Raw genomic sequence first — 24,472 nt, 5'->3', positions numbered from 1 at the left:
AGTTTATGCGTAAGACGGCTGCTGCTGACTTTCCACAACGTTGTACCGCTGCTCGATTTATCGACCCGAAGGGACGATGATGTCGACGGCGCTCAGTCGTTTGGAAAGTGCCGTGAGCAAGCGCCAGGCCGCGACGGTGCACGTGTCAGGGGCAGCAGTGCGGCCTGGACCATGCACGCACAGCGACCACCCTTGTCTCGAGCAGGGGCGCAACGGCCTATTGCCAACGGGGGTGGCGGTGCGAGATACGACTGTGGGCCCACGTCCATCCTCCCTGACTCACTTTTACTGGAATTGCTACGGATGTTTATATTTTTTAACCGTATACAACAATATGTTAGGATATAACTATATATATTAAGTTTAGTTGCACCGCCTGTTGGGTTTAGAGGAAGACAGCCTCACAGTGACGGTACTAATACCACATGTTTAAAGATGCAATGCTCACGATTAAGCTTCAAATCAAGATTAAGTTATCGTGCGTCTTGCTTTCTTTCCAGCCCCATCGCTCTAGGATTTCCTCAAAGGGGGTGGATCGCGCGAATTTATGCCGCTCTAATTGAGAGGATAGCCAGATGCCTCAATGGGGTTTGGTCCGTGCAAGTTATTTTTAACGAATACACATTTTTTCGAAATAATTTTTATGAACATGTTGGTACTTGTTTATTTGTTGATTCTGGACCCCCCTTGTGGCCGACTGGCCCCCCTACTGGACACCTGTGAGACCTTCATAACTCATCGGACTCCTCCGCCATAAATACATATTCAGATTCCGATTCGATGCGTCGCATATCGCCGCCACATACCCGACCCCCACCAAAGTCGCGCCACTGCGTTCATGCCATCGCTGTGCAATGTGATGCCAACGTATCCTCATCGGCGGCAGCCATGGTCAATCCACTGCTGCATGAGAGCCAAAGCCACCGCCACCTCTCACGGCCCTGCAATACGGCGGCATAATAACCGGCGCCGGCACGCGAGCTGATTTCACCGCTCCGTCTCCTCGGCAGTCGTAACCCCTCGGTCGCGTTCCATTCCGTTATTTTTATTGCATTCAAGCCGTGACATGTCCAGCCCCCTAGAGCCTTACAAGAGGGAACTGCCCCTCCACTTGAGGCCCTTCCGCCCAGCAGGGGCATGAGGAGGCAATTTCAGGGCTGCCCCTTCATCTCCGCGAAGGCAGCAGCAGTCGCACAGGAAACCCCCTCTCCCAGCCTCGCCACCCCCCCACACAACAATCCACCCACTTAACAACCCTCCCCCCTCACTCAGGGGGTTATGTTTGAGGATTAAGTGCTTCCAGATGTTTCTCAACGCATGGCTGCTCTTCACAGCTGTCTGCGGCAGGAAGGTGAACAGCGGAGATGGAGCGGCGTGCTCGCGCGCGTCCATGGGACGCTCAACCGGGGAACACAGGGTGCAGCCCCCACACAGATGTTAACTACCTCGCCTGGTATACAGGAGGTTGTAGGTTTGATCTGGACCCTGATGCCCGTTGTATATTTAGTTTGGGTGTCTCTCTCTCATCATCATCACGGTGGCTAGGAGATGTTAACTACCTCGCCTGGTATAGAGGAGGTTGTGGGTTTGATCCCGACCCTGATGCCAGTTGTATATTTGGAGTTTGCGTGTCTCTCTCATCATCATCACGGTGGCTAGGAGATGTTAACTACCTCGCCTGGTATACAGGAGGTTGTGGGTTCGATCCCGACCCTGACGCCTGCTACTGTATATTTGGAGTTTGTGTCTCTCTCTCTCTCTCTCCACGTGGTCGTGTGGATTTTTCTCCGGGTCCTCCGGTTTTCCCCTCCACATTTCTAACTAACATCACCACGCGTTTAGAGTATTGGGCTGCTCTACGTTTCCACACGATGAGCCACTTCGTTGAGCTAGCATTTGTGGCCAGGTCGCTTCTGGAAAATAGCTGTATAGCTCACCTGGTAAAATATAAAATTGTTTCATAATTTGAGTTTGAGTGAGCGGCCTTCCCTCTTAACAATGGATGCTCGGTCGCCAGATAGCCCCACCGACTCCGCAGGAAGATCCGCCCACTACCCGGGTAGCTCCGCCCACTGCTCAGGTAGATCCGCCCACTACCCGGGTAGCTCCACCCAATGCTCAGGTAGATCCGCCCACTACCCGGGTAGCTCCACCCACTGCCCAGGTAGATCCGCCCACTACCCAGGTAGCTCCACCCACTGCCCAGGTAGATCCGCCCACTACCCGGGTAGCTCCACCCACTGATGAGGTAGATCCGCCCACTACCCGGGTAGCTCCACCCACTGCTGAGGTAGATCCGCCCACTACCTGGGTAGCTCCACCCACTGCTCAGGTAGATCCGCCCACTACTCAGGAAGCCCTGCCGTTCGTCATCGAGGTTTTTTTGGGTTAGATCGTATAAATATATAAATGTTGTGTCGTTAAAGCCGCCACCACCCGACACAGCCAACTAGTAAGGGTTGTCACGTAAACAGAACGTGGCCAATTCGTCACTAGTACAGCACACCGGTGTGTTGGAGAGCCAAGCCACAACATTTACAATCTGAGTACGACGTTTAGCCAGTAGTTACAACGAGCTTCATCAGGCGACGGCCAGATGTGTGGAGAAGTCCTCCTGTTACGTTCCTTAAACGGAGGGGTAGATGCGATGACAGCACTTCAGTGCCCTTCTTGCGCGAAGTGGGGGTGGTAATGAATGAGTATTCATGACTATGGGTTTCCATTGCCGGTTGGGTTAATTACATGGTAATCAACGTACGTTATGCATGCACATGATGCTTCCAAGCAGCACTAAGTCTGTAGCTATCCGAATGGTTATAATGATTTCTGAAAATGTCGATAGATTCTCTAATTAGTCTTGGCCAGTAGTAACTAGTTTTGCACGCAACTTAAACTTAATAAAAATCAATTGAGTGCCCTCGTTGGCACGCGTGTTCTGCTACAGCTGTCTATCACTGTCTCTAGACTGTCTCTAGACAGAAACACACAGACAGACAGAGCTGTCTCTGACGGTGTCTCTAGAGACAGAGACAGACAGATAGAGCTATCTCTGACGGTGTCTCTAGACAGAGACACAGAGACAGACAGAGTTGTCTCTGTCTGTGTGTCTCTAGAGACACACAGACAGAGTTGTCTCTGACGGTGTCTCTAGAGACACACAGACAGAGTTGTCTCTGACGGTGTCTCTAGAGACACACAGACAGAGTTGTCTCTGATGGTGTCTCTAGAGGCAGAGACACACAGACAGAGCTGTCTGTCTCTGTCTATGTGTCTCTAGAGACAGAGGCACACAGACAGAGCTGTCTCTAGAGACAGAGACAGACAGACAGAGCTGTCTCTGATGGTGTCTCTAGAGACAGAGACACACAGACAGAGCTGTCTCTGTCTATGTGTCTCTAGAGACAGAGACAGACAGAGCTGTCTCTGATGGTGTCTCTAGAGACAGAGACACACAGACAGAGCTGTCTCTGACGGTGTCTCTCGAGGTAGAGATACACAGGCAGAGCTGGCTGTCTCTGTCTATGTGTCTCTAGAGATAGAGACACACAGACAGAGCTGTCTCTAGAGACAGCTCTGTCTGTGTGTCTCTGCCTCGAGAGACACCGTCAGATACAGCTCTGTCTGTCTCTGTCTCTAGAGACACACAGACAGAGCTGTCTGTCTCTGTCTATGTGTCTCTCGAGGCAGAGACACACAGACAGAGCTGTCTCTGTGTCTCTAGAGACAGAGACAGACAGACAGAGCTGTCTCTGACGGTGTCTCTAGACAGAGACAGACAGACAGACACTGGTCACTGAGAGTATTCTACCAACATACCAAGTGTGTGTTTTAGCAACATGAGTTTGAAATGAGAATATCTTTATTGCACTGCTCATTCTGACTTCCTAAACTGCCATGATTTTTTAAGTTTTAAATAAAAAAAAACAATCAAAATCATATCTACCACTGTCATCCAAACACTGGGATAGTGTGGAGGATTTCCAAAACGGACCCTAGAGGGGTCTGTAACCCAGCAAAAACATCCAGAAATAACAAACATCCATCAAGTACACATTCATCTCGTGTCTGGCTCCAGCGCAGCAGCGATCGCGGGCTGAGCGATGCCCCTGGCCGCCTAAATGTTGCACAGCGGTGGCGAGGCGATGTTAACTCCCTCGCCTGGTATACAGGAGGCGTTGGGTTTTATCCAAGTCACCTTGTGTGGGTGGGGCGGGGTTCAGCTATGGGAGGAGACCAGAGAACCCAAGGAAAACCCCGTGCAGAACAGGGGAAGAACGTGCAGACTCCACACAGGACGGCACCTCGGGACCCTTCTTGCCGTGAGGCGCAGGACGTTACCGCTGTGCCAGCCTGCCGCCCAGAACGTCAGCCATCGTGCCAGCCGTCAGGCAGCACGACTGTGGCCCTGAAGGGGCTCCACGATGGCTAGGAGATGTTAACTCCACAATGGACTCAGATTTTACTCTGTTCTCAGATTGTAAACATTGTGGATTTGCTCTCCAACACACCGGTGTGCTGAACTAGTAACGAATTGGCATGTTGTGTTTACGTGACAAACCTTACTAATTGGCTGTGTCGGGTGGTGGCGGGTTTAACGACACATTATTATTATTTTGACGCGATCTCACCCACCTGTATTATGGATGGTGTATACCGTCGGCATGCTAGCGGCTTCTGAGACGATGTTTGTGGCACCGGCGGTGCTGTAGCGGCTAGCGCACTGCGCTACGAACCCGGCGACCCGAGTTTGATTCCCGCTCACGACCACCCACCCCCTCGTGTGCCGTGCCGGCCTTCATCGGTGCTACTCGCTAACAGCACTTGCCCCAGCAGTCTGTCAAGGCTACACGAGGGTTAAAGAAAGCTGTCTATGGTGTGGACAGTGCTTTATACTACCAGAGCGTGTGATTGCGTGTTCACCACAAGCACTGTGTGTGGTTAATGCAGACAGGATTCCTTGCAAAAGGTTTATGTTTGGTGTTTTAACATCTTAACGCAACTGTTTTATTATTGCCAGAAAGGGTCACCCATATTCTTATTTTTCATCATTTTGGACACTGGAAAAAGGGCCGCGCCATAACCAATTCGCAACCTCGTTCTTAAAAAAATGCGTTCCCTCGTACATTCATCGCTTTATACCCAATTCGCGTTGTGAACACATGCAGGATTACAGGAGGACGGGCAGCACTTCACTACGATGGCCAGTGCGGGTTGGTGATTGGCCAAGAGGAGGGTAAAAACCTTTTTCAAATGTCTGCGAACTCCCTGTGCCCGTGGGGGCGTCGCGTGCGGAGGCGCCATGCCCGTGGCTTTACAGGAGAAGGCGGCGGTACCTCACGCCGACGTGCCGACCAACGCGGCGAAATAACAGCGGCTGGGTACACCCCGAGGTCGGCTCAGCCTGAAATGAGTCCCCGGAGCGATGGGTAAACATCGGCGTTTGGGGAGACGAGGGCTATGGCCACAACACCCACCTCGTGTGCTTTGCAAGCAATCGTGTTTGCTGGCTAGCGGCACTTGCCCAGGTATCCTGTCAGAGGCTACATGGGGGATCTTCGTCTTTGTCTTTGCAGTGCCCACCAGACTCTAAAGGGAACTTCGCCATCCATTTGCGAGTGCTTGGCGACTGGACAGGCAAGTGTGGCCACGCTGAGAATTAATCAACACTTCGCCGAGATTATTTGTAGGTTTTTTTTAATAACATGCGTGTACGAGAGTTTACATTTCTCTATTATTTTGTACTCTAATCCAGCTTCTCTCCGAGATCAGCTGATCAGAAACCAGAACCCAAATATGGAGTATCTACGCACAAGCCCCGCTCCTCCTCGTCAGCACCCAAAGTAAGTGGTTGGTTTACGACGAATTGCCCGCTCCGGCGAGCATTGAGGCGGGCGGAGCTTCCACATTCCTGTGGCAGGGGGGGCGGCGAGTACATCCAAGGGTCAGCCGCGTTGACCTGCCAGGTGGACGATGAGCTGAGTCGACGCCCACAAGGACGATTCGAAACTCGCAGCCTTCAGATGGCCGAGCCGCTCGCTCGACCGCCGAGCCACCGCTCGCGATGCGATGACATCGCAGCGACGCTGTTAGCTTGCCTGAGAACGTGTCTGCTCATCAACATCCCGCGCTCGCATCGCAACGTGTGCTTCGTGGGCGGCATCAGGTCACGAGGCAGAGGCGTCCCGCTAGGGAACGCTCGCCGTGCACGGCGCCGCCATGTGCAGGTGAACGGCCCTGGACAAGGTGACGTCACGGAACAACGTCTGTGATGGCCTCTTAGCCGTGGTGGTGGTGATGCTGACATTAACGACGATGACTACTGCTCACGATGATGTTGTTGCTGATCATGAATCTGCTGATGCTAATAACGGCGCTGCTGCTGCTGACCGCTTATGACGATGATGCCGACTCTTTAATCAGGTAAAAACAGCATCACAAGGTCGCCCGCTATTGGCAAACTATACCCGTGTATATGTGTGTTTAACACAACAACAACGGAGGGCACAGGAGCGACGCTCACAACAACGAGCGGAGCGCCGGGTGACTAAAGCACAGCAAGTTGGCACAGTAGGGGGCACAGGTGGTGCATCAGCCAGTCATCTCAGTCAGTCGACCCGTGGCACCTGGGTCTGCCCCGTGACCTCCTGCAAGCGGGCGTTCGACACTTCACGTGGCCTCAACGTGCACATAGCCTGGCACAGGCGTCGTGGTGATGTCACCGCCGCTTGGTAGCGAATGGCGGTGGTTGTTGTTGACACAGCGGCTTCGTGTAATCCACGCGCTGCACGAGTGGAGCGAAGACTGACCATGCTCTCGTGGTGACGCCGCCGCCGCTGCCGCAGCTGATGGCAATAACGGTGATGACTATAATGCTGACGACGGCGGCGATGATGATGATGTCACCCAAGGCTGTACATAGACGGGCCCTTTGGGAGCCCAGCGGAGGAGGTGTTCAACTACCGCGTAAGCCTGTGCGTCGCCGGAGGGATCGGGGTGACGCCATTCGCCGCTGTGCTCAACGCGCTGCTGTGAGTAGCACCCAGAAACACGCCTGGTATGCAGGAGGTCGTGGGTTCCATCCTGACCCTGATGCCTGCTGCTGCATATTTGGAGTTTGCGTGTCTCTCTCTCTCATCATCATTACGGAGGCTGGGAGATGTTAACTACCTCGCCCGGTATGCAGGAGGTCGTGGGTTCCATCCCGAGCCTGACGCCTGCTGCTGTATATTTGGACGTATTGGCGGTACTACACCACTGGTGTATACTACTATAAAGGGAACATTGACGTAATGAGTTGGCGCCCGTTCAGGGGCACAGTCGTGCTGCCGGGCGGCTGGCTAGCAAGTGTCTTTGTCGTCTTTGTCGTCTTTGTCTGACGTTCGGTGCGGCAGGCTGGCACAGCGGTAACATCCTGCGCCTCACGGCGAGAAAGGCCCCTGGGTCCCGTCCCCGGCTCGGGTGCCGCCCTGCGTGGAGTTTGCACGTTCTTCCCCTGTCCTGCACGGGGATTTTTCTCTGGGTTCTCTGGTTTCCATCCACAGCTAAAAACCACCCCAACCATACAAGGGAAACGGTGTTGGCCAAAACGTCCCAATAAGCTGCAGTTCCCTGCAAATCACTCCATTTCGATCACTCAGAGCAGCAGCAGCAGCAACAACAACATCTCCCCCCCCCCACCATACTGAGAACACTTGGCAGGAGACTCCAGATGAAAATCATCAGTCTTGAGATTTGGCCAGACTTTCCCGCACGAAACGAGCAGAATAATAATAATGATGGCATTAAAAACAAGCGGATGTCGCAGCATACAGTGAGGGAAAAAAGTATTTGATCCCCTACTGATTTTGTACGTTTGCCCACTGACAAAGAAATGATCAGTCTATAATTTTAATGGTAGGTTTATTTGAACAGTGAGAGACAGAATAACAACAACAAAATCCAGAAAAACGCATGTCAAAAATGTTATAAATTGATTTGCATTTTAATGTGGGAAATAAGTATTTGACCCCCTCTCAATCAGAAAGATGTCTGGCTCCCAGGTGTCTTTTATACAGGTAACGAGCTGAGATTAGGAGCACACTCTTAAAGGGAGTGCTCCTAATCTCAGCTTGTTACCTGTATAAAAGACACCTGTACACAGAAGCAATCAATCAATCAAATTCCAAACTCTCCACCATGGCCAAGACCAAGGAGCTCTCCAAGGATGTCAGGGACAAGATTGCAGACCTACACAAGGCTGTAATGGGCTACAAGACCATTGCCAAGCAGCTTGGTGAGAAGGTGACAAATGGAAGAAACGCAAAAGAACTGTCAATCTCCCTCGGCCTGGGGCTCCGTGCAAGATCTCACCTCGTGGAGTTGCAATGATCATGAGAACGGTGAGGAATTAGCCCAGAACTACACGGGAGGATCTTGTCAATGATCTCAAAGCAGCTGGGACCATAGTCACCAAGAAAACAATTGGTAACACACTACGCCGTGAAGGACTGAAATCCTGCAGCGCCCGCAAGGTCCCCAAGCTCAAGAAAGCACATATACATGCCCGTCTGAAGTTTGCCAATGAACATCTGAATGATTCAGAGGACAACTGGGTGAAAGTGTTGTGGTCAGATGAGACCAAAATGGAGCTCTTTGGCATCAACTCAACTCGCCGTATTTGGAGGAGGAGGAATGCTGCCTATGACTCAAAGAACACCATCCACACCGTCAAACATGGAGGTGGAAACATTGTACTTTGGGGGTGTTTTTCTGCTAAGGGGACAGGACAACGTCACCGCATTAAAGGGACGATGGACGGGGCCATTGACCGTCAAATATTGGGTGAGAACCTCCTTCCCTCAGCCAGGGCATTGAAAATGGGTCGTGGATGGGTATTCCAGCATGACAATGACCCAAAACACACGGCCAAGGCAACAAAGGAGTGGCTCAAGAAGAAGCACATTAAGGTCCTGGAGTGGCCTAGCCAGTCTCCAGACCTTAATCCCATAGAAAATATGTGGAGGGAGCTGAAGGTTCGAGTTGCCAAACGTCAGCCTCGAAACCTTAATGACTTGGAGAAGATCTGCAAAGAGGAGTGGGACAAAATCCCTCCTGAGATGTGTGCAAACCTGGTGGCCAACTACAAGAAACGTCTGACCTCGGGAATTGCCAACAAGGGTTTTGCCACCAAGTACTAAGTCATGTTTTGCAGATGGGTCAAATACTTATTTCCCTCATTAAAATGCAAATCAATTTATAACATTTTTGACATGCGTTTTTCTGGATTTTGTTGTTGTTATTCTGTCTCTCACTGTTCAAATAAACCTGCCATTAAAATTATAGACTGATCATTTCTTTGTCAGTGGGCAAACGTACAAAATCAGCAGGGGATCAAATACTTTTTTCCCTCACTGTAGCTGGTCGCGTCGCCTCCCCTTCCCCCTTTACTGGAAATCTGTGAAAAAGAGCTTCATGGCTCATCAGATTTCCTCCTGCAGTCTAAATTAAATTATTTTCTTTCTGACCCCCCCTTCCCCCGTCCCCACCCCTCCCCCACCCCCTCCACCCCCTCCCCCGTGAGACGGCGTCGATTGGTGCAGGCAGCAGTGGGCCGGCGTGCGCCTGCGGCGGCTCTACCTCGTCTGGGTCTGCAAGGAGGCGCGCGACTTCGGCTGGCTGGCGGCGGTGCTCACGGCGCTGCACGCCAAGGTGGGTGGGTGGCAGTGGGTGGCAGTAGGGGGCGCTCACTCGCTCGCTCGTTCCTTCGCTCGCTCGTTCCTTCGCTCGCTCGCTCGTTCGACAAGAACAATTATATTTGTTCGCGTTTCTCCCTTGTGATGGGACTTTGTTGGGTGAACGTTGAGATTTATTAGGGGCACGGGGTGACCAGTAAGGTCTGACATGGTCTGTAATAAGGTAGGACACTGATAAGGGGTTGACAGGTATTGCCATCGCGATATAACGATGAGCGCGTTTGAGAGCATCATAGCGACAATGAAAGCGTCAGCAAAACCTGAACAACATTTATTGGAACACGTCGCTTGTTTGTTTAATTTTAAGGGCCGCATGCGAAGTATTAATGACGGAGCCGTTGAGGATTTCTTTTTTAAAAATAAAATATTTTGTCTCTGAGTCATGAGGCTATCGCGCCCTCTGGTGGCCTGGCGAGGCTACGGCTGCCATCGAAACCCCCAGCACAGCACTGAACGTCTGTTCTGTGACCTCGTGTCTGTAGCAGCAGCAGCAGCGAGCCTTCCACACTGCACGTGATGGCCTTAAAGTGCACCTAACCTGGCACAAGTGCCGTGGTAACTCAGTGGTGAATAGTGGCTGCTGTGTGCCACGGAGCGGAGTGCCCCCGTGCTGTGCCTGCACTGATGGCGTGGGATTGTGGTGGCGTGGGATTGTGGTGGCGTGGGATTGTGGTGGCGTGAGATTGTGGTGGCGTGAGATTGTGATGGCGTGAGATTGTGGTGGCGTGAGATTGTGGTGGCGTGGGATTGTGGTGGCGTGGGGTTGTGGTGGCGTGGGGTTGTGGTGGCGTGGGATTGTGATGGCGTGGGATTGTGATGGCGTGAGATTGTGGTGGCGTGGGATTGTGGTGGCGTGAGATTGTGGTGGCGTGGGATTGTGATGGCGTGGGATTGTGGTGGCGTGGGATTGTGGTGGCGTGGGATTGTGGTGGCGTGGGATTGTGGTGGCGTGGGATTGTGGTGGCGTGGGATTGTGGTGGCGTGGGATTGTGGTGGCGTGGGATTGTGGTGGCGTGAGATTGTGGTGGCGTGGGATTGTGGTGGCGTTATAACGGGCACGCTCCGCCTTATAGCTGTGTGTCCCGCGTCATAACGGTGTTGTAGCGAAAGCGCGTTATCGCGTGAACACCACGCGTTCAGCGAGGATATACCGTATGTTTCATTTAAGTATACAGACGCGTGTAAACTCAGACAGCTGCCCGTCTGCCACCGTACTGAAAGTGAAACTCTCCCGCCGTGCCGTGTGTGCGGCTCTCCGCCCTCCTGCCTCTCCCACGAGCGGTGGCGACCGCTGTCCGTGCCTCTTCTCCCGTTCACAGCCCTGCGGAGGCCAGCGGTGGAAATTCCACATTTTTTTACGGGCAGGGGGCCATAATTCTACCCCCATAGGGACAACCCGCTGTTGCCTCCCCCTCCCCCCCCCCTGCAAAGTGCTACTCGTTGTGATCGACCCTGGAGGGATGATGATGATGTATGGGCTAAGTGTTTCGTTATGACCCGATGGTTTTTTTTTGGCAAGAGCCAAACCGGGTCGGGCCCAGACGTCTAAAGCCTATGAAGCGGGGGCAAGTGAATGTGCACAGCCACGTGCAACGTGCCCGGTTGACCGACGTTGCTTCGCCGTGGTGGTTTGTGCCGCAGCTCTGGCGGGAGAACCGGCCAGACTTCTTCAGCGTGAGGCTTTTCACCACGAGGTCGGGCGCGCTTGAGGTGAGTCCCATTTCCCGTCCGTGGCTTCTCACGTTCGTTCATTGCAGGTGGCGGCGACGACCTACAGTGTCGTCTGGCAGTGCTATGCTCGCAACAGCATGGGGTCGGCACAAGCAAGCTGTGGAGCGGGTTTGACAGTGCCGACACCAACCATTGCCCTTGACTGCAGATGCCTGCAGGCAAGGGCCCTGTCCTAGACACAGCGGGGGCAGGGCCGCAAATACCTATTTTAGAATCAGCATATTTATCTATACTGGAGAAATCCGATGAGCTATAAAGCTCTTTTTTCACAGATGTCAACCGGGTGGCTATGCAAGATCCGACCTTGGGCTCCCTCCCTCCTTTCTCCCGACTCACTTTTAACTGAAATAGCTCAGGGTGGTTTTTAACCCCGTATACAAATACTATGTAGGCTATCACTCTATACAGGATGCTTTAAAAAAAGGACTACCGTTTTCAATGGAAACATAACGGATATTACACTGTAACATGATAACAAATGTAATGTTAATAGCTTCAACAAGTCAAAGAGTCTCCACGTGTTCGCCGTCGTTGTCGAAACGTGGCCTGGGATCTTCTGCAGGTCGTCTCCAGAGACCGGAGGCGACAGCACATGTCACGTGGTGTTGTTGCCAATTCTACATAGTGTTAACATTTTTTTGAAGCACCCTGTATTTATTATCTTAGTTGCGCCGTGTATTGGGTTTAGAAGAAGACAGTCTCAGAGTGATAGTATTAATAAAACGATTTAAATGTTACAATTCTCACAATTAAGAAGCCGTGCGTCTTGATACGATGCCTGGCCCCATCGGTCTAGGATTTTCTCAAAGGGGATGGATCGCACAACTTTATGCCGCGCTAATTGATACGATGGCTAATTGATACGATAGCTAATTGATACGATAGCTAATTGATACGATAGCCAATTGATACGATAGCTAATTGATACGATGGCTAATTGATACGATGGCTAATTGATACGATGGCTAATTGATACGATAGCTAATTGATACGATGGCTAATTGATACGATGGCTAATTGATACGATAGCTAATTGATACGATAGCTAATTGATACGTTAGCTAATTGATACGATAGCTAATTGATACGATGGCTAATTGATACGATGGCTAATTGATACGATGGCTAATTGATACGATGGCTAATTGATACGATAGCTAATTGATACGATAGCTAATTGATACGATGGCTAATTGATACGATGGCTAATTGATACGATGGCTAATTGATACGATAGCTAATTGATACGATAGCTAATTGATACGTTAGCCAGATGCCTTCATCGGTGCTTGATCCATTGTAGTAGACCGCAGGGAAATTTTTTATTCATAATTTTTATTATTGTTAATCTGAAGATGTTGGTACTTGTTTATTTGTTGATTCGGGCCCCCTACTGGACATCTGTGAAAATGTATCTTTATAGCTCATCGGATTCTTCCAGTATAAATATTCGGATTCCGATTCGATGCGTCGCATATCGCCGCCACATACCCGACCCCCACCAAAGTCGCGCCCCTGGGTTCATGCCATCGCTGTGCAATGTGATGCCAACGTATCCTCATCGTCGGCAGTCATGGTCAATCCACTGCTGCATGAAAGCCACCGCCACCTCTCACGGCCCCAAAATACGGCGGCATAACCGGTACCGGCTCGTGAGCTGATTTCACCGCTCCGTCTCCTGGACGGGTGAAACCCCTCTTGTCGCGTTCCATTCCTTGGCTGCCGCTCCATTATTTTAATTCCATCCTAGCCATGACATGTCCTGCCCAGCGGGGCCCCACTTTGAATCGTTAGAATTTTGCCATTGACCTCACGTGCTTTGCAGAAGGGCCATTGCCCGAAACGTCACCTATTATATCTCCATCCTTTGAAGGTCCCACACGCACAAAGTGTTATTGACAAACGTATCGAGTTTATTGGCGCTTGTCCACTCACTCATGATCCACCTGAACCCTTAAACCCCTTGAGCCAGCACTGCGGAGACAGCGAGGGTGTGGTGGGTCACGCAAAAGTCGGGAATCTCTCCGCCAGGAGGCGGTGCAGCAGAATGTGGACCCCACCCGTCCCACCTGTGTGGGATCGAGCGTTGCCCCTTCGCACCTGTGGGTTTTCTCCGGGTGCGCTGGTTCCTGGGGATGCCACGGTGGCCAGGAGATGTTAACTCCGTCGCCTGGTATACAGGATGTCCTGAGTTTGATCCCGACCTTGCTGGATGTTTGGAGTTTGCATGTCTCTCTCTCTCTCTCTTCCCCTGGTGGCATGGATCTTTCTCTGGGTCCTCCGGTTTTGCTCTACACATTTATAAACATGCTTTAGAGCATTTGGTTGCTGTAAATTTCAACATAATGATGAACCACTTCGTTGAGCTATTATTTGTGGCCAGTTCGCTTCTTAACAAGAGCCACATAGCTCAGTTGGCCTTACCTGGTAAAATAAATTGAAAAAATAGTTGAATTTCCTCCCACACCTGAACACGCATTAATTGGCTCGCAATACTTGAGTATATATATAGAATTGCAGAGCTTGAGGGGTTCTTTAGCGCCGGCTACTAACCGCGCGGCTGCCTTCCCGCTCGTCCGTGGATCCTCTTGAGTCTTCCTCCGGCTTCGAAGTTAACATTCTTATTATATATACACGATATGTGCACCTCCAAATGCATTAGACGTATGTGTGTGTGTGTACAGGAGTGCGTGTGTTTGTGTGTGCGCGTGTATTTATGTGGGGAGTGGTCGTGCAGCGGTTAGCGCTACGCTGCGTTACGAACCTGGCCACCCGGGTTCGATTTCTGCTCACGTCTAACACCAAGCGACGATTATCTGAACCGGTCATTGGCCTCCCCTAGGTCGACTCAGCCTAAAATGAGTACGGGGTGTGGTGCCGTCTAAACATCGCCACCGGCCACCCACCCCTCGTGTGCCGTGCCGGCCTTCATCGGCGCTCGCTAACAGCACTTGCCCCAACAGTCTGTTTAGACTATACGGGGGATCTTTGTCTTTATTTTGTGTGCGCGCTGACAATTATTTGAACCGGTCCTGAGCCTCCCCTAGATCGACTCAGCCTCAAACAAGTACCTGGCGTGGTGTACAGTAAAAACATCGCCACGAGGGAGACAAAGGCGGCCGGGCGTGGTGCTGGCCACCCACCCCGCTCGTGTGCCGCAGTGCCGGTAGCCTTCATTAGCAGCGCTTGCCCCAAGCGTCTGTTGAGGCTATTACGAGGATCTTTGTCTTTGTGTGTGTTTATAGACGCTGGAAGACAAATATCACGCTCTGAATTCACGAATGTCCGTGGGCAGACCCTGCTGGCGAGCGCTATTCAACGAGATCGCGCAGTGCAACCAAAGGTACAGTGGCAACGATGTCCCCCTCGCTACCCCGCAAAGTCTCGCCGAGTCTACAGAGCCCTTTTCAGGGGTGACCTGCCACATTGAGATGTTTGGCCAATTCAGGGGTATGCTACGGTGGCTAGGAGATGTTAACTACCTCGCCTGGTATGCAGACAGGTCGTGGGTTCGATCCCGACCCTGATCCCCTGCTGTATATTTGGAGTTTGCGTGTCTCTCTCCCCGTGATCACGTGGATTTTTCGCCGGGTCCTCCGGCTTTTCCGTCCACATTTAGAAACAACGTTGTTTTAGAGTGTTTGGCTGCAATACATTTCCACACGATGAGCCACTTTGTTTAACTATCACTTGTAATAGCCAGGTCACTTCTGAAAAAGCGCTACATAGCTTAGTGGGCCTTACCTGGTCACATCAAAAATAGTCAATTTATTTTCTAGGCCCGAGTGATTGACAGTCATAACTAAACACATGAACTTGTGCTAATTGTGATTGAAGATGAGAATTGTTCATGGTTTAACTTGTTGAGGACGAGAAGTAACGCGGCAAGTGTGGCCGCAAAGGAGAGGTGCTCAATCGGTGCGCACAGCAGCTACCGATGGATAGCTTCTGTGGCACGGCAGTTCAGAAACGCCGTGCCACAGCAGCTACCGATGGATAGCTTCTGTGGCACGGCAGTTCAGAAATGCCTTGGTCGTTCACGCACAAAAGATATGGAACACAAAACGAAAAGAGTGCCCAAAGAAGCGTGGAGAGACGCACGCTTGGAGTTGCACTGAGAGACAGAGAGAGAGAGGAAGGCGTGGATTAACGAACACTCACAGGTTAATAGTGACACCGTCATCATCACTGTTAGACGTGAGCGAGGCTTGGGCAGAACTCGTCAACGGCTAGGAGGCACGGTGGTGGCCAACGGTCCGGAGCAATAACGGAGTGGCAGCCACAGAATGGAACACGCCCGAGAGGACCGTCACGGTGGAGACGGAGCGATGTTCACGCCCAGGGGCGCCACGGTGGATTGTGAGAGGTGGCGGTAGTGGCTTGGGGAGGACTACATCCAGCAGTGCATTGGCCCTCGCCTGATGGTGATGATGACGGCGTGGTGGTGCTGGTGGTGGTGGTGATGGCGATGATTGAGCGATGAGAACGGCAATATCAGAATGTTGAAGACTTTCTTCACAATTCTGGCAATTGCCTGACGAAGCTGGCTGTTGTTGTAATCGCCAGCGAAATGTCATTAACTCAAATTGTCAATGTCGCGGGTTTGCTCTCGAGTTCGCCGGTGTGCTGACGTGTAGTAACTATTTAGCGCGTTTTATTCACGTCTCAACCCCGTGTCGGGTCGAGACGGGTTCACGACACATTTATACTTTACGCGATCGAACCCAAGAACTGCATGATGAATGAATACCGGTCGCGAAAGCCTTACGTGTTCAATTTGTGCTGCGGAGTTGACGATGATGACGAATCTGCCAGTGGGTTTAAATAAATAACCAAGTTAAACAACGGACTGACGAAGCAAAAGCGTCACCGGATGACGTGCTTCGCATCCCCTGTGCGCTGCGTGGAGCGCGCCGCTGCCCATCCACGCATGGCCACAACGTGCGGGGGGGGGGGTAGTGTAGCGGTCAACGCGCCGCTCTGCTAACCCGGCCACCAACACCGGTGACGATTATCTGAGCCGGTCCTGCGCCTCCCACGCGGTTGACTCGTCGCTAAGAGAGCACCTGGGGAAACAGAGGCGGGGCGTGGTGCTGGTGGCCACCCACTCCACCGTGTGCCGTGCCGGCCTTAACAGGTGCTCGCTAACTGCGCTTGCCCCAACAGTCTGTTAAAGGCCTCACGCGGGGGTCGCGGGGGGGGGGGGGTGGGGAATCTTTGCCTCTGCGCGTGATCTCAATCGCCAGGACGTCGGTCGGCGTCTTCTGCTGTGGACCCCAGAAGATGTCGAGAGCCGTGCACCGGACTTGCAACCGGTGTAACGCGCACGGCACGAGCTTCCACTACAACAAGGAGTCCTTCGGCTGAGCCGGCGACCCAGGGCGGCGTCACGGGGCCGGGGTGGGAGGGGGGGGTGGAGGAGCGACCTGCTGGAGGCCTCGGAGATCCGTGGGAGCGTGGAGCGACCACCGCTGCCCCAGCCGGACTCTTGCGGACGAGACAAAAAACACAACCGCTCCGATCAGTAGAAAAGTCGCCGTGTAGATTTGCCTTCCCTGATCGTTCGGTTCGGATGGGGGCGTCCGTCCGTCCGAGGCTGTGGGATGAATCCGACTGTTGATTCCATCGTTCGTTGGGCCAACCTGGCACATCGGCTTGAGGCTCAATTCTCACGACAGCAGCTGCTGCCACCGGGGTGACCTGTGCGGGAGGCTTTGCTCGGTTTAACTCGCCAGTCTCGTCACGATTGCACCGCTGTCGGCTTCGCATCGTTACGCGACGAAGAATCCGTTCGGGTCTCTTGCGGCGAGCAGCGCGGCCCCCTGCCGCGTTGTTAGAGAAAGGAACCCGCGGAAGCGGACATCGCAGAGCCGCCTTTGAGATCCCTCCTTCAAGCGACCTCTGACCCACGCGCTCGGTAGAGGGCAGCACTCTCCACGCTGCCCTGCTAAGGAAAGCATTTACCAGGGGACTCCCTTATACACACAGGCGGTCCCCGACTTTAACGACGTCACAGCGGGTTCCTGGAAACCCCGTGGCCGTAAATCGGATCGTCTAAAATCCGAGCCTTATTTTCCCATGGACAGTAGAAGAAAGTAGAGGCGTCACTCGCCGATCTTCCATTTCATCAGCCGTATTTAAACCGTGCTTGAGAGGTGAACATTCGCACAAACACTCGAGAAACAACGAAACCTCCACCGCCAAGCAGCGTCGGAAACCGGACCGACTGACTGTTCAAATGCGTTCGGGAGTCGTGTCGGAAGACGCGTCGTAAATCAGGTGCCCGCGTCGTGAATCGATCCACGGTGGCATTATTTGAATGTGGATCGTCGTAAAATTGGACCGTCGTAAACCAGAGGCTGCCTCTATTCAACTTTAAAGACTGAACTGTGGTCAGTGAGAATGATAATTTTCTTTGCTCCACCCTTAGGAGGCACTGTGACCTGAACATGCAGACAACCATTTGGTATAGTTTCTTAAAGATGGCTCAAACGACATTACTCATTTTAAAACGTGGACTATTTATTTTCTAGTCAGGGACAGAGCACTGACCGCACCTCCCTCCTCCTTACACGGCGGTGTGCGGGGCCGGCTCCGTGCCTCCGGCCCGGCCATCAACTGGAGTTCTGTGAGAAAGAGCTTTGTAGTTTATATCGGATTACTCCGGTATAAATACATATTCTGATTATTCTGAACGTCCCTACTCCACTTGGCCAATTCCCCCCCCCCCCCCCCACTTGATTGAGTTCCCAGCCAGCCACGTTCTCCACTTCGGTTCTTGCACAGGTGACAATCGTTCTAGTGTCGCGACAGGTCCAACATTGTCATCCACCGGCAGTTTCCAGAGAATATTCAATTCTCAACTTAAACAAAGTATATATATTTTTTTTTTACAAGCGGGCATTCACCAAATACACGCGCGCACGTGAATGTAAGGTACTGTTTGCGAGCGCCTATTAGCGAAAGCCTTGAGTGCCTAATCAGCCGGGGATATCTGGCGTTGCCGCGATGTGAGTTTATGCGATGGCAATTATCACGAGACCGGTTTCCCAGGGCCGAGTCATTGCATTTGGCAATTTTATTTGAATATTTTTTTGTGCTGCGCAACCGACTTCCGATCGCCGTTCACTCAAAATAAAATGTTGCGCGTTTTGTTTGTTGTCCTTCCTCCCCCCAGCACCTCCGATTAGCGCGGTTGGCTATGTACGGTGCGAAAGAAGTTCAACATACACACACATGCATACAACATTAGCTGGCCACGAGTCTCACAGCGTACAGGCGCACGTCGTCAAATACACGAGGCGTAGTTGCTGGCTTCGCCGGATTATAAGACGCACTTCTTACCCTTGTCATTTAAAAACAACAGCTGTGGGTGCTTCTCATCATTTGCTTTGTGTGTGTGCGCGCGCGTGTGTGTCTTTGTACTATGCTGAACTTCTTTCGCACCCTACGTAGCCAACCGTGCTAATCGGAGGTGCGGCGTGTTCGCGTGTCTTTGTGAGGTGCTCGTGCACAGCACTTGCCATAACTGTCTGTTAAAGGCTATATGGGGGAACTTTGTCTTTGTTACCGTATGTCTTCGTGTGTGTGTAGCGCTTAGCGCGCTGCGCTACGAACCCGGACACCCAAGTTCAATTCCCGCTCACGGTCAACCACCAGTGACGATTATCTGAACCGGCTCCTGGGCCTCCCCTAAGCCGACTCAGCCTCAAATGAGTACCTGGTGCGGTGTGTTCATTTCAAATGAGTACCTGGTGCGGTGTGTTCATTTCAAATGAGTACCTGGTGCGGTGTGTTCATTTCAAATGAGTACCTGGTGCGGTGCGTTCATTTCAACACTCGCGAGACAAAGGCGGCCGGTGCTGGTCACCCACCCCCTTGTGAGCTGGCCGGCCTTCATAGGCGCTCGCTAACAGCACTTGCCCCAACATTCTGTTAAGGCTACAAGGGGGATCTTTGTCTTTTTGTGTGAGTGTGTTGTGGGGCGCGGTAGTGTAGCGCTTAGCGCTACGCTGCACTACGAACCCGGCGGCCCGAGTTCAATTCCCGCTCACGGCCAACACCGGTGACGATTATCTAAACAAGTCCTAAGCCGCCTCTAGGTCGACTCAGCCTTAAATGGTACCAGGTGCGATGTGTAAAATAAACATTGCCACTCCTGAGACAAAAGGCGTTTCGAGTGAGTGAGAGTCTGTGAGTTCCCTCTTGAGTTGTCTGCTGTATACCTCATACCGTTCGAGTGAGTGAGCGTCTGAGAGTCTGTGAGTTCCCTCTTGAGTTGTCTACTGTATACCTCATACCGTTCGAGTGAGTGAGTGAGTTCCCTCTTGAGTTGTCTGCTGTATACCTCATACCGTTCGAGTGAGTGAGTGTGTGAGAGTGTGTGAGAGTCTGTGAGTTCCCTCTTGAGCTGTCTGCTGTATACCTCATACCGTTCGAGTGAGTGGGCGTGTGCCATTTGTATTCTCTTTCCCTGTTCCCTGTATGGCATTCCTGCGTGTTCTCCGGTTTCCTCCCATAGCAGAAATAACTACACAAGTATGTTGAACTTCTTTCGCACTGTACGTAGCCACAGTGGAGAGGTGTTAATTACCTCGCCTGGTTTACAGGAGGTCGTGGCTTCGATCCCGACCCTGACGCCTGCTGCTGTGTATTTGGAGTTTGCGTGTCTCTCTCCCCGTGGTCACGTGGATTTTCCTTCAGATCCCCCGGGTTTTCACTCCACATTTAGAAACACGCGTTTAGAGTAGTTGGCTGCGATAAATGTCCACACGATAAGCCACTTCGTTGAGCTATAATTTGTGGGCAGGTCGCTTCTGAAACAGAGCTGCATAGCTCAGTGAGCCTTACCTGGTCAAATAAATAATAGTTTAGCCAACCGTGCTAATCGGAGGTGCCAAACTTGCAAACGCAAACTGGAATTGGCTAAAACAACCCAATGCTAAAAGGTTACCTGCAATTGACTCATTTGGGATCACAAGCAACGGTAACAGCAACATCACATCAACCCTCGTGCGAATACCTGGCAGGACCCTCCTGGACAAGAGTCTTGAGACTCTGTGAGGCTTCGCTGGGGAGGCGGAGTCGTAATAATCCTGAGATCTTGTGTGTTGTGCTGCGTCGCACACATTACTGCTCCACATGGCGTGTTTAAACGTGTCGCGCGTCCCGATGATGATTTCCTTACAATTCATTTTAAACTTGAAATATGTACCGCGTTTATTTTTGTTGTGTGTATATTTTGGCCAAAAGAGATATATTTTTGTAGTCGTTGAAATGATCAAGGTTAGGGTGATTGCTGTAACGCGTGATGCATGTGATTCTCTGCGCGTGCTCTGCGTTTATGATCAAGTGTCAATCACCACATCATGCTGATCTGTGCTTTCGTCCCTTGCTCAATCCACTGCTGGACGACGGTCTCCCTGCCCACGCCGTGTCACAGGGGTTGGTTTGACTACCTGATGAATGAGGGAACCCGGGACCGGTCCAGATGCACTCACGTTAGCCGTGGCTGGGCATCGAACTCAGAACGCTGGGCTCATAGCGCAACGCGTTAACCATTGTATACACACACACACACAAAGGCAAAGATCTCCCGTATAGCCTTTAACAGAATGTTCGGGCAAGTGCTGTTAGCGAGCACCTATGAAGGCGAGGGGCTGGGTGTCCAGCACCACGCCCGGCCGCCTTTGTCTCCCTCGTGGCGATGTTTACAACGCACCGCACCAGGTACTCATTCGAGGCTGAGTCAACCTAGGGGAGGAGGCCCAGGACCGCTTCAGATAATCGTCACCGGTGTTGGCCGTGAGCGGGGATCGAGGAGACCGCTGAGCGGCCGCAGCCACAGCCACACCGAGAGACGCACACCAAGGCTCTTCACAGGCTGCTGTGGCAAGTGCTGTGAGCGAGTACACAGACACCAAGCAGACACACAGGCAGCCAAGGAAATGCGCACAGACACACGCCCACAGACATCGAATGGGAATGTAGGATGCGCAGTGTCTCTTGCAATTACCCTGGTTATGAAAGCGGCTCATTGTAATGATGTAAGCGCTCAAATATAACTTTATCTCGCATACGACATCACCATATGCAAATCTCAATATATATTTGTATAATAGTTGTGTCATATTTGTACAGCGGTTGAAAGGAACGTTTTCCCCTATTAAAGAGTTACGCGGGCAAACGCTTACCCCTTGCGGTTGCCGTTCTGGGGTTCGCCTCCTCACCAAAGATGCCTCTCCGCGTGGAGTCTTCGCGGTCTCTCCGCACCACCCTCTTCTTCCACGGCAGAGGCTTTGGGTTCGGGTCGCGTTAATACAAAAGTGGCGCTGAACGCGACACCACCCCACGCAGCCAATGAGTGAGATTTGTCACGTGAACAGAATGCGCCAATTGGTTACTCGTAGAGCGCACCATATCTGTCTGTCTCCTGATGATGCTAGTTGCAGTTACTGGCGAAACGTCGTACTCGAATTGTAAATGTTGATTTACTCTCCAACACACTACCGATGTCGCTGTACTAGTAACGAATTGGCACGTTCTGTTTGCGTGACAAACCCTTACTCATCGGTCGTGTCGGGTTTAACAACACATTTTTATTTACGTGATCTAACCCAAAAACCTCTTATGGGTAATATTGGTCGCGAAAGCCTATCGCGTGTCAGACTCGCGACACGTGCCAGACTCGCGACACGTGTCAGACTCGCGTCAGACTCGCGTCACGTGTCAGACTCGCGTCACGTGTCAGACTCGGGACACGTGTCAGACTCGCGTCACGTGTCAGACTCGCAGCTCGCGACACGTGCCAGACTCGCGACACGTGTCAGACTCGCGTCACGTGTCAGACTCGCCCTCTTCTTCCCCGCGTGTGGTTGTCTCTGCCTGGTTCTCTAATTCCCTCCCACCAGGCCTCAATGATGCTGGCCAAAACCTCCCCCGATGCTGAACAATTCCCTGCGAATCACTCCATTGGGATCAACACAGCAGTAGCAGCAGTAGCAGAAGCAGTAGCAGCAGCAGTAGCAGCAGTAGCAGCAGCAGTAGTAGTAGCAGCAGCAGTAGCAGCAGTAGCAGCAGCAGTAGTAGCAGCAGTAGCAGCAGCAGTAGTAGCAGCAGTAGCAGCAGCAGTAGTAGTAGCAGCAGCAGTAGCAGCAGTAGCAGCAGCAGCAGTAGTAGCAGCAGCAGTAGCAGCAGCAGCAGTAGTAGCAGCAGCAGTAGCAGCAGTAGTAGCAGCAGTAGCAGTAGCAACAGCAGTAGCAGCAGTAGTAGTAGCAGCAGTAGCAACAGCAGTAGCAGCAGTAGTAGCAGTAGCAGCAACGTGAGCCTCGCATACTCAACAAAAACTCGGATAATAATTTTACCAGGTAAGGCGCATTGAGCTATACCGCTCTTTGTCAGAAGCGACCTGGCTATCACCAATTATAACTCAACGAAGTGGCTTATCATCGTGTGGACATTTATAGTATCTAGATCATCTCAGTGCATGTTTATAAGGACCCAGAGAAACATCCACGCGGCCACGGGGGGAGAGAGAGACATGCAAATTCCAAATATACTTCAGCAGGTGTCAGGGTGGGGATCAAACTCGCGACTTCCTGCATACCAGGCGAGGTAGTTAACATCTCCTGGCCACCGTGATGATGATGAGAGATACACGCAAACTCCAAATATACAGTAGCAGGCGTCAGGGTCGGGATCGAACCCACGACCTCCTGCATACCAGGCGAGGTAGTCAACATCTCCTAGCCACCGTGATGATGAGAGAGACGCACACACCACGACCTCCTGTATACCAGGTGAGGTAGTTAACATCTAGCCACCGTGATGATGAGAGAGACGCACACACCACGACCTCCTGTACACCAGGCGAGGTAGTTAACATCTCCTAGCCACCGTGGCGCTTGGCAGGACCCTCCAGAAAAAGTCGAGCAGAATCGTAAACGAATTCTCGTACATGCACCACACTTTCTCCACTGCTGGATGACCCCCCCCCCCCCACTTCTCCAAATGCCAATGCAGTATCCCGGGAGCGGCGTGACTTCGTTTCAAAGGGGGAGGCCTCAGATAGGGGAGTGGCATGAGACAGTAGAACGTCGAACGAACGTCGGACAAGCGCGACTCGCGAGACTGAGTGAGTGACGGTGCCTTCCACTGCCCGGGCTCTCTGCCCCCCCCACCAGCCCCCCTCAGATCCCCCCCCCCCCCCCCGTGTGTCTGTGCGAGTCCACGTTGATGTTCTTGAGCGAGCCAGGGCGAGGACTTCACGACACCCAGTGGCTCGTGGCATCTGCACGAACGGCTCCCCCCCCCTCTGTGTGTGCTGTGGTGACGGCTCTCAGTGGCCCAGTCTGCCGGAGTGTTTGGGCCCCACGATGAGACTGCGGGGGGGGGGGGGGTTAAAGCAAGGAAATGTAATTCACTTCAGGGATGAATATTTTTCATTATTGCACCCGACACGGGGAATGTACGAATCAACATAAAATACACGTTACAAATTTTTAGTAAAAGTTGTTTACAATTTACTCACGATTACACTTTGTCACATTGCAGTTGCGCCATAACACGGCGGTGCGTGCACAAACAGAGTTGAAGAGGGCTTCAGCCAATGCCACCGATGCCACCACACCTCGCCATCACTTCCTTTCTCTGCCAGAACCAGCACGTGTTGTACAGTCGACATCCAACCTCCACAACTTGCTTCAGTCTCACCACCACCGACTGGCTTTTGGTCTTCTCTTCCCCTTGGTCGCCGACCTATAGGTGCCACTCAAAGGGGCGCCACGGTGTCTAGGAGATGTTAACTCCCTCGCCTGATGTACAGGAGGTCGTGGTGTGTGCGTCTCTCTCATCATTATCACGGTGGCTAGGAGATGTTAACTACCTCGCCTGGTGTACAAGAGGTCGTGGTGTGTGCGTCTCTCTCCCGCTGTGGCCGCGTGGATTTTTCCCCGGGTCCTCCGGTTTTGTCCCCTCCGCATTTATAAATCAACGGCGCAACGCGTTTCAGA

The 24,472-nt window shown here is 52.2% G+C and overlaps 1 protein-coding gene across 3 annotated transcripts in view; it reads left to right on the top strand.

Annotated features, from left to right (window-relative positions):
* Window positions 1–21,654, top strand: part of NOX4 (NADPH oxidase 4) — a 47,537-nt gene extending 25,883 nt beyond the window's left edge. For 2 of the 3 annotated variants that reach the window (XM_076053350.1, XM_076053351.1), the window contains 6 exons: window positions 5,574–5,634; window positions 5,753–5,840; window positions 6,909–7,028; window positions 9,579–9,687; window positions 11,373–11,441; window positions 14,708–16,644. In XM_076053350.1, coding sequence (XP_075909465.1) covers window positions 5,574–5,634; window positions 5,753–5,840; window positions 6,909–7,028; window positions 9,579–9,687; window positions 11,373–11,441; window positions 14,708–14,989 — 729 coding nt within the window. In that variant the 3' untranslated portion in view covers window positions 14,990–16,644. Of the gene's footprint in view, window positions 1–5,573; window positions 5,635–5,752; window positions 5,841–6,908; window positions 7,029–9,578; window positions 9,688–11,372; window positions 11,442–14,707; window positions 16,645–16,708 lie in introns of those variants that run through there. The other variant, XM_032976605.2, reaches the window with a different exon arrangement.
* Window positions 21,655–24,472: the final 2,818 nt, after the last annotated feature.

Source organism: Petromyzon marinus, chromosome 60 (assembly GCF_048934315.1).
Source record: "Petromyzon marinus isolate PM22_M1 ecotype Great Lakes invasive population chromosome 60, UKy_Petmar_22M1.pri1.0, whole genome shotgun sequence".
Taxonomy (NCBI): Eukaryota; Metazoa; Chordata; class Hyperoartia; order Petromyzontiformes; family Petromyzontidae; genus Petromyzon; species Petromyzon marinus.
Note: the sequence above shows the minus strand (reverse complement) of the source record. Positions and strands in the feature narration are given on the sequence as shown.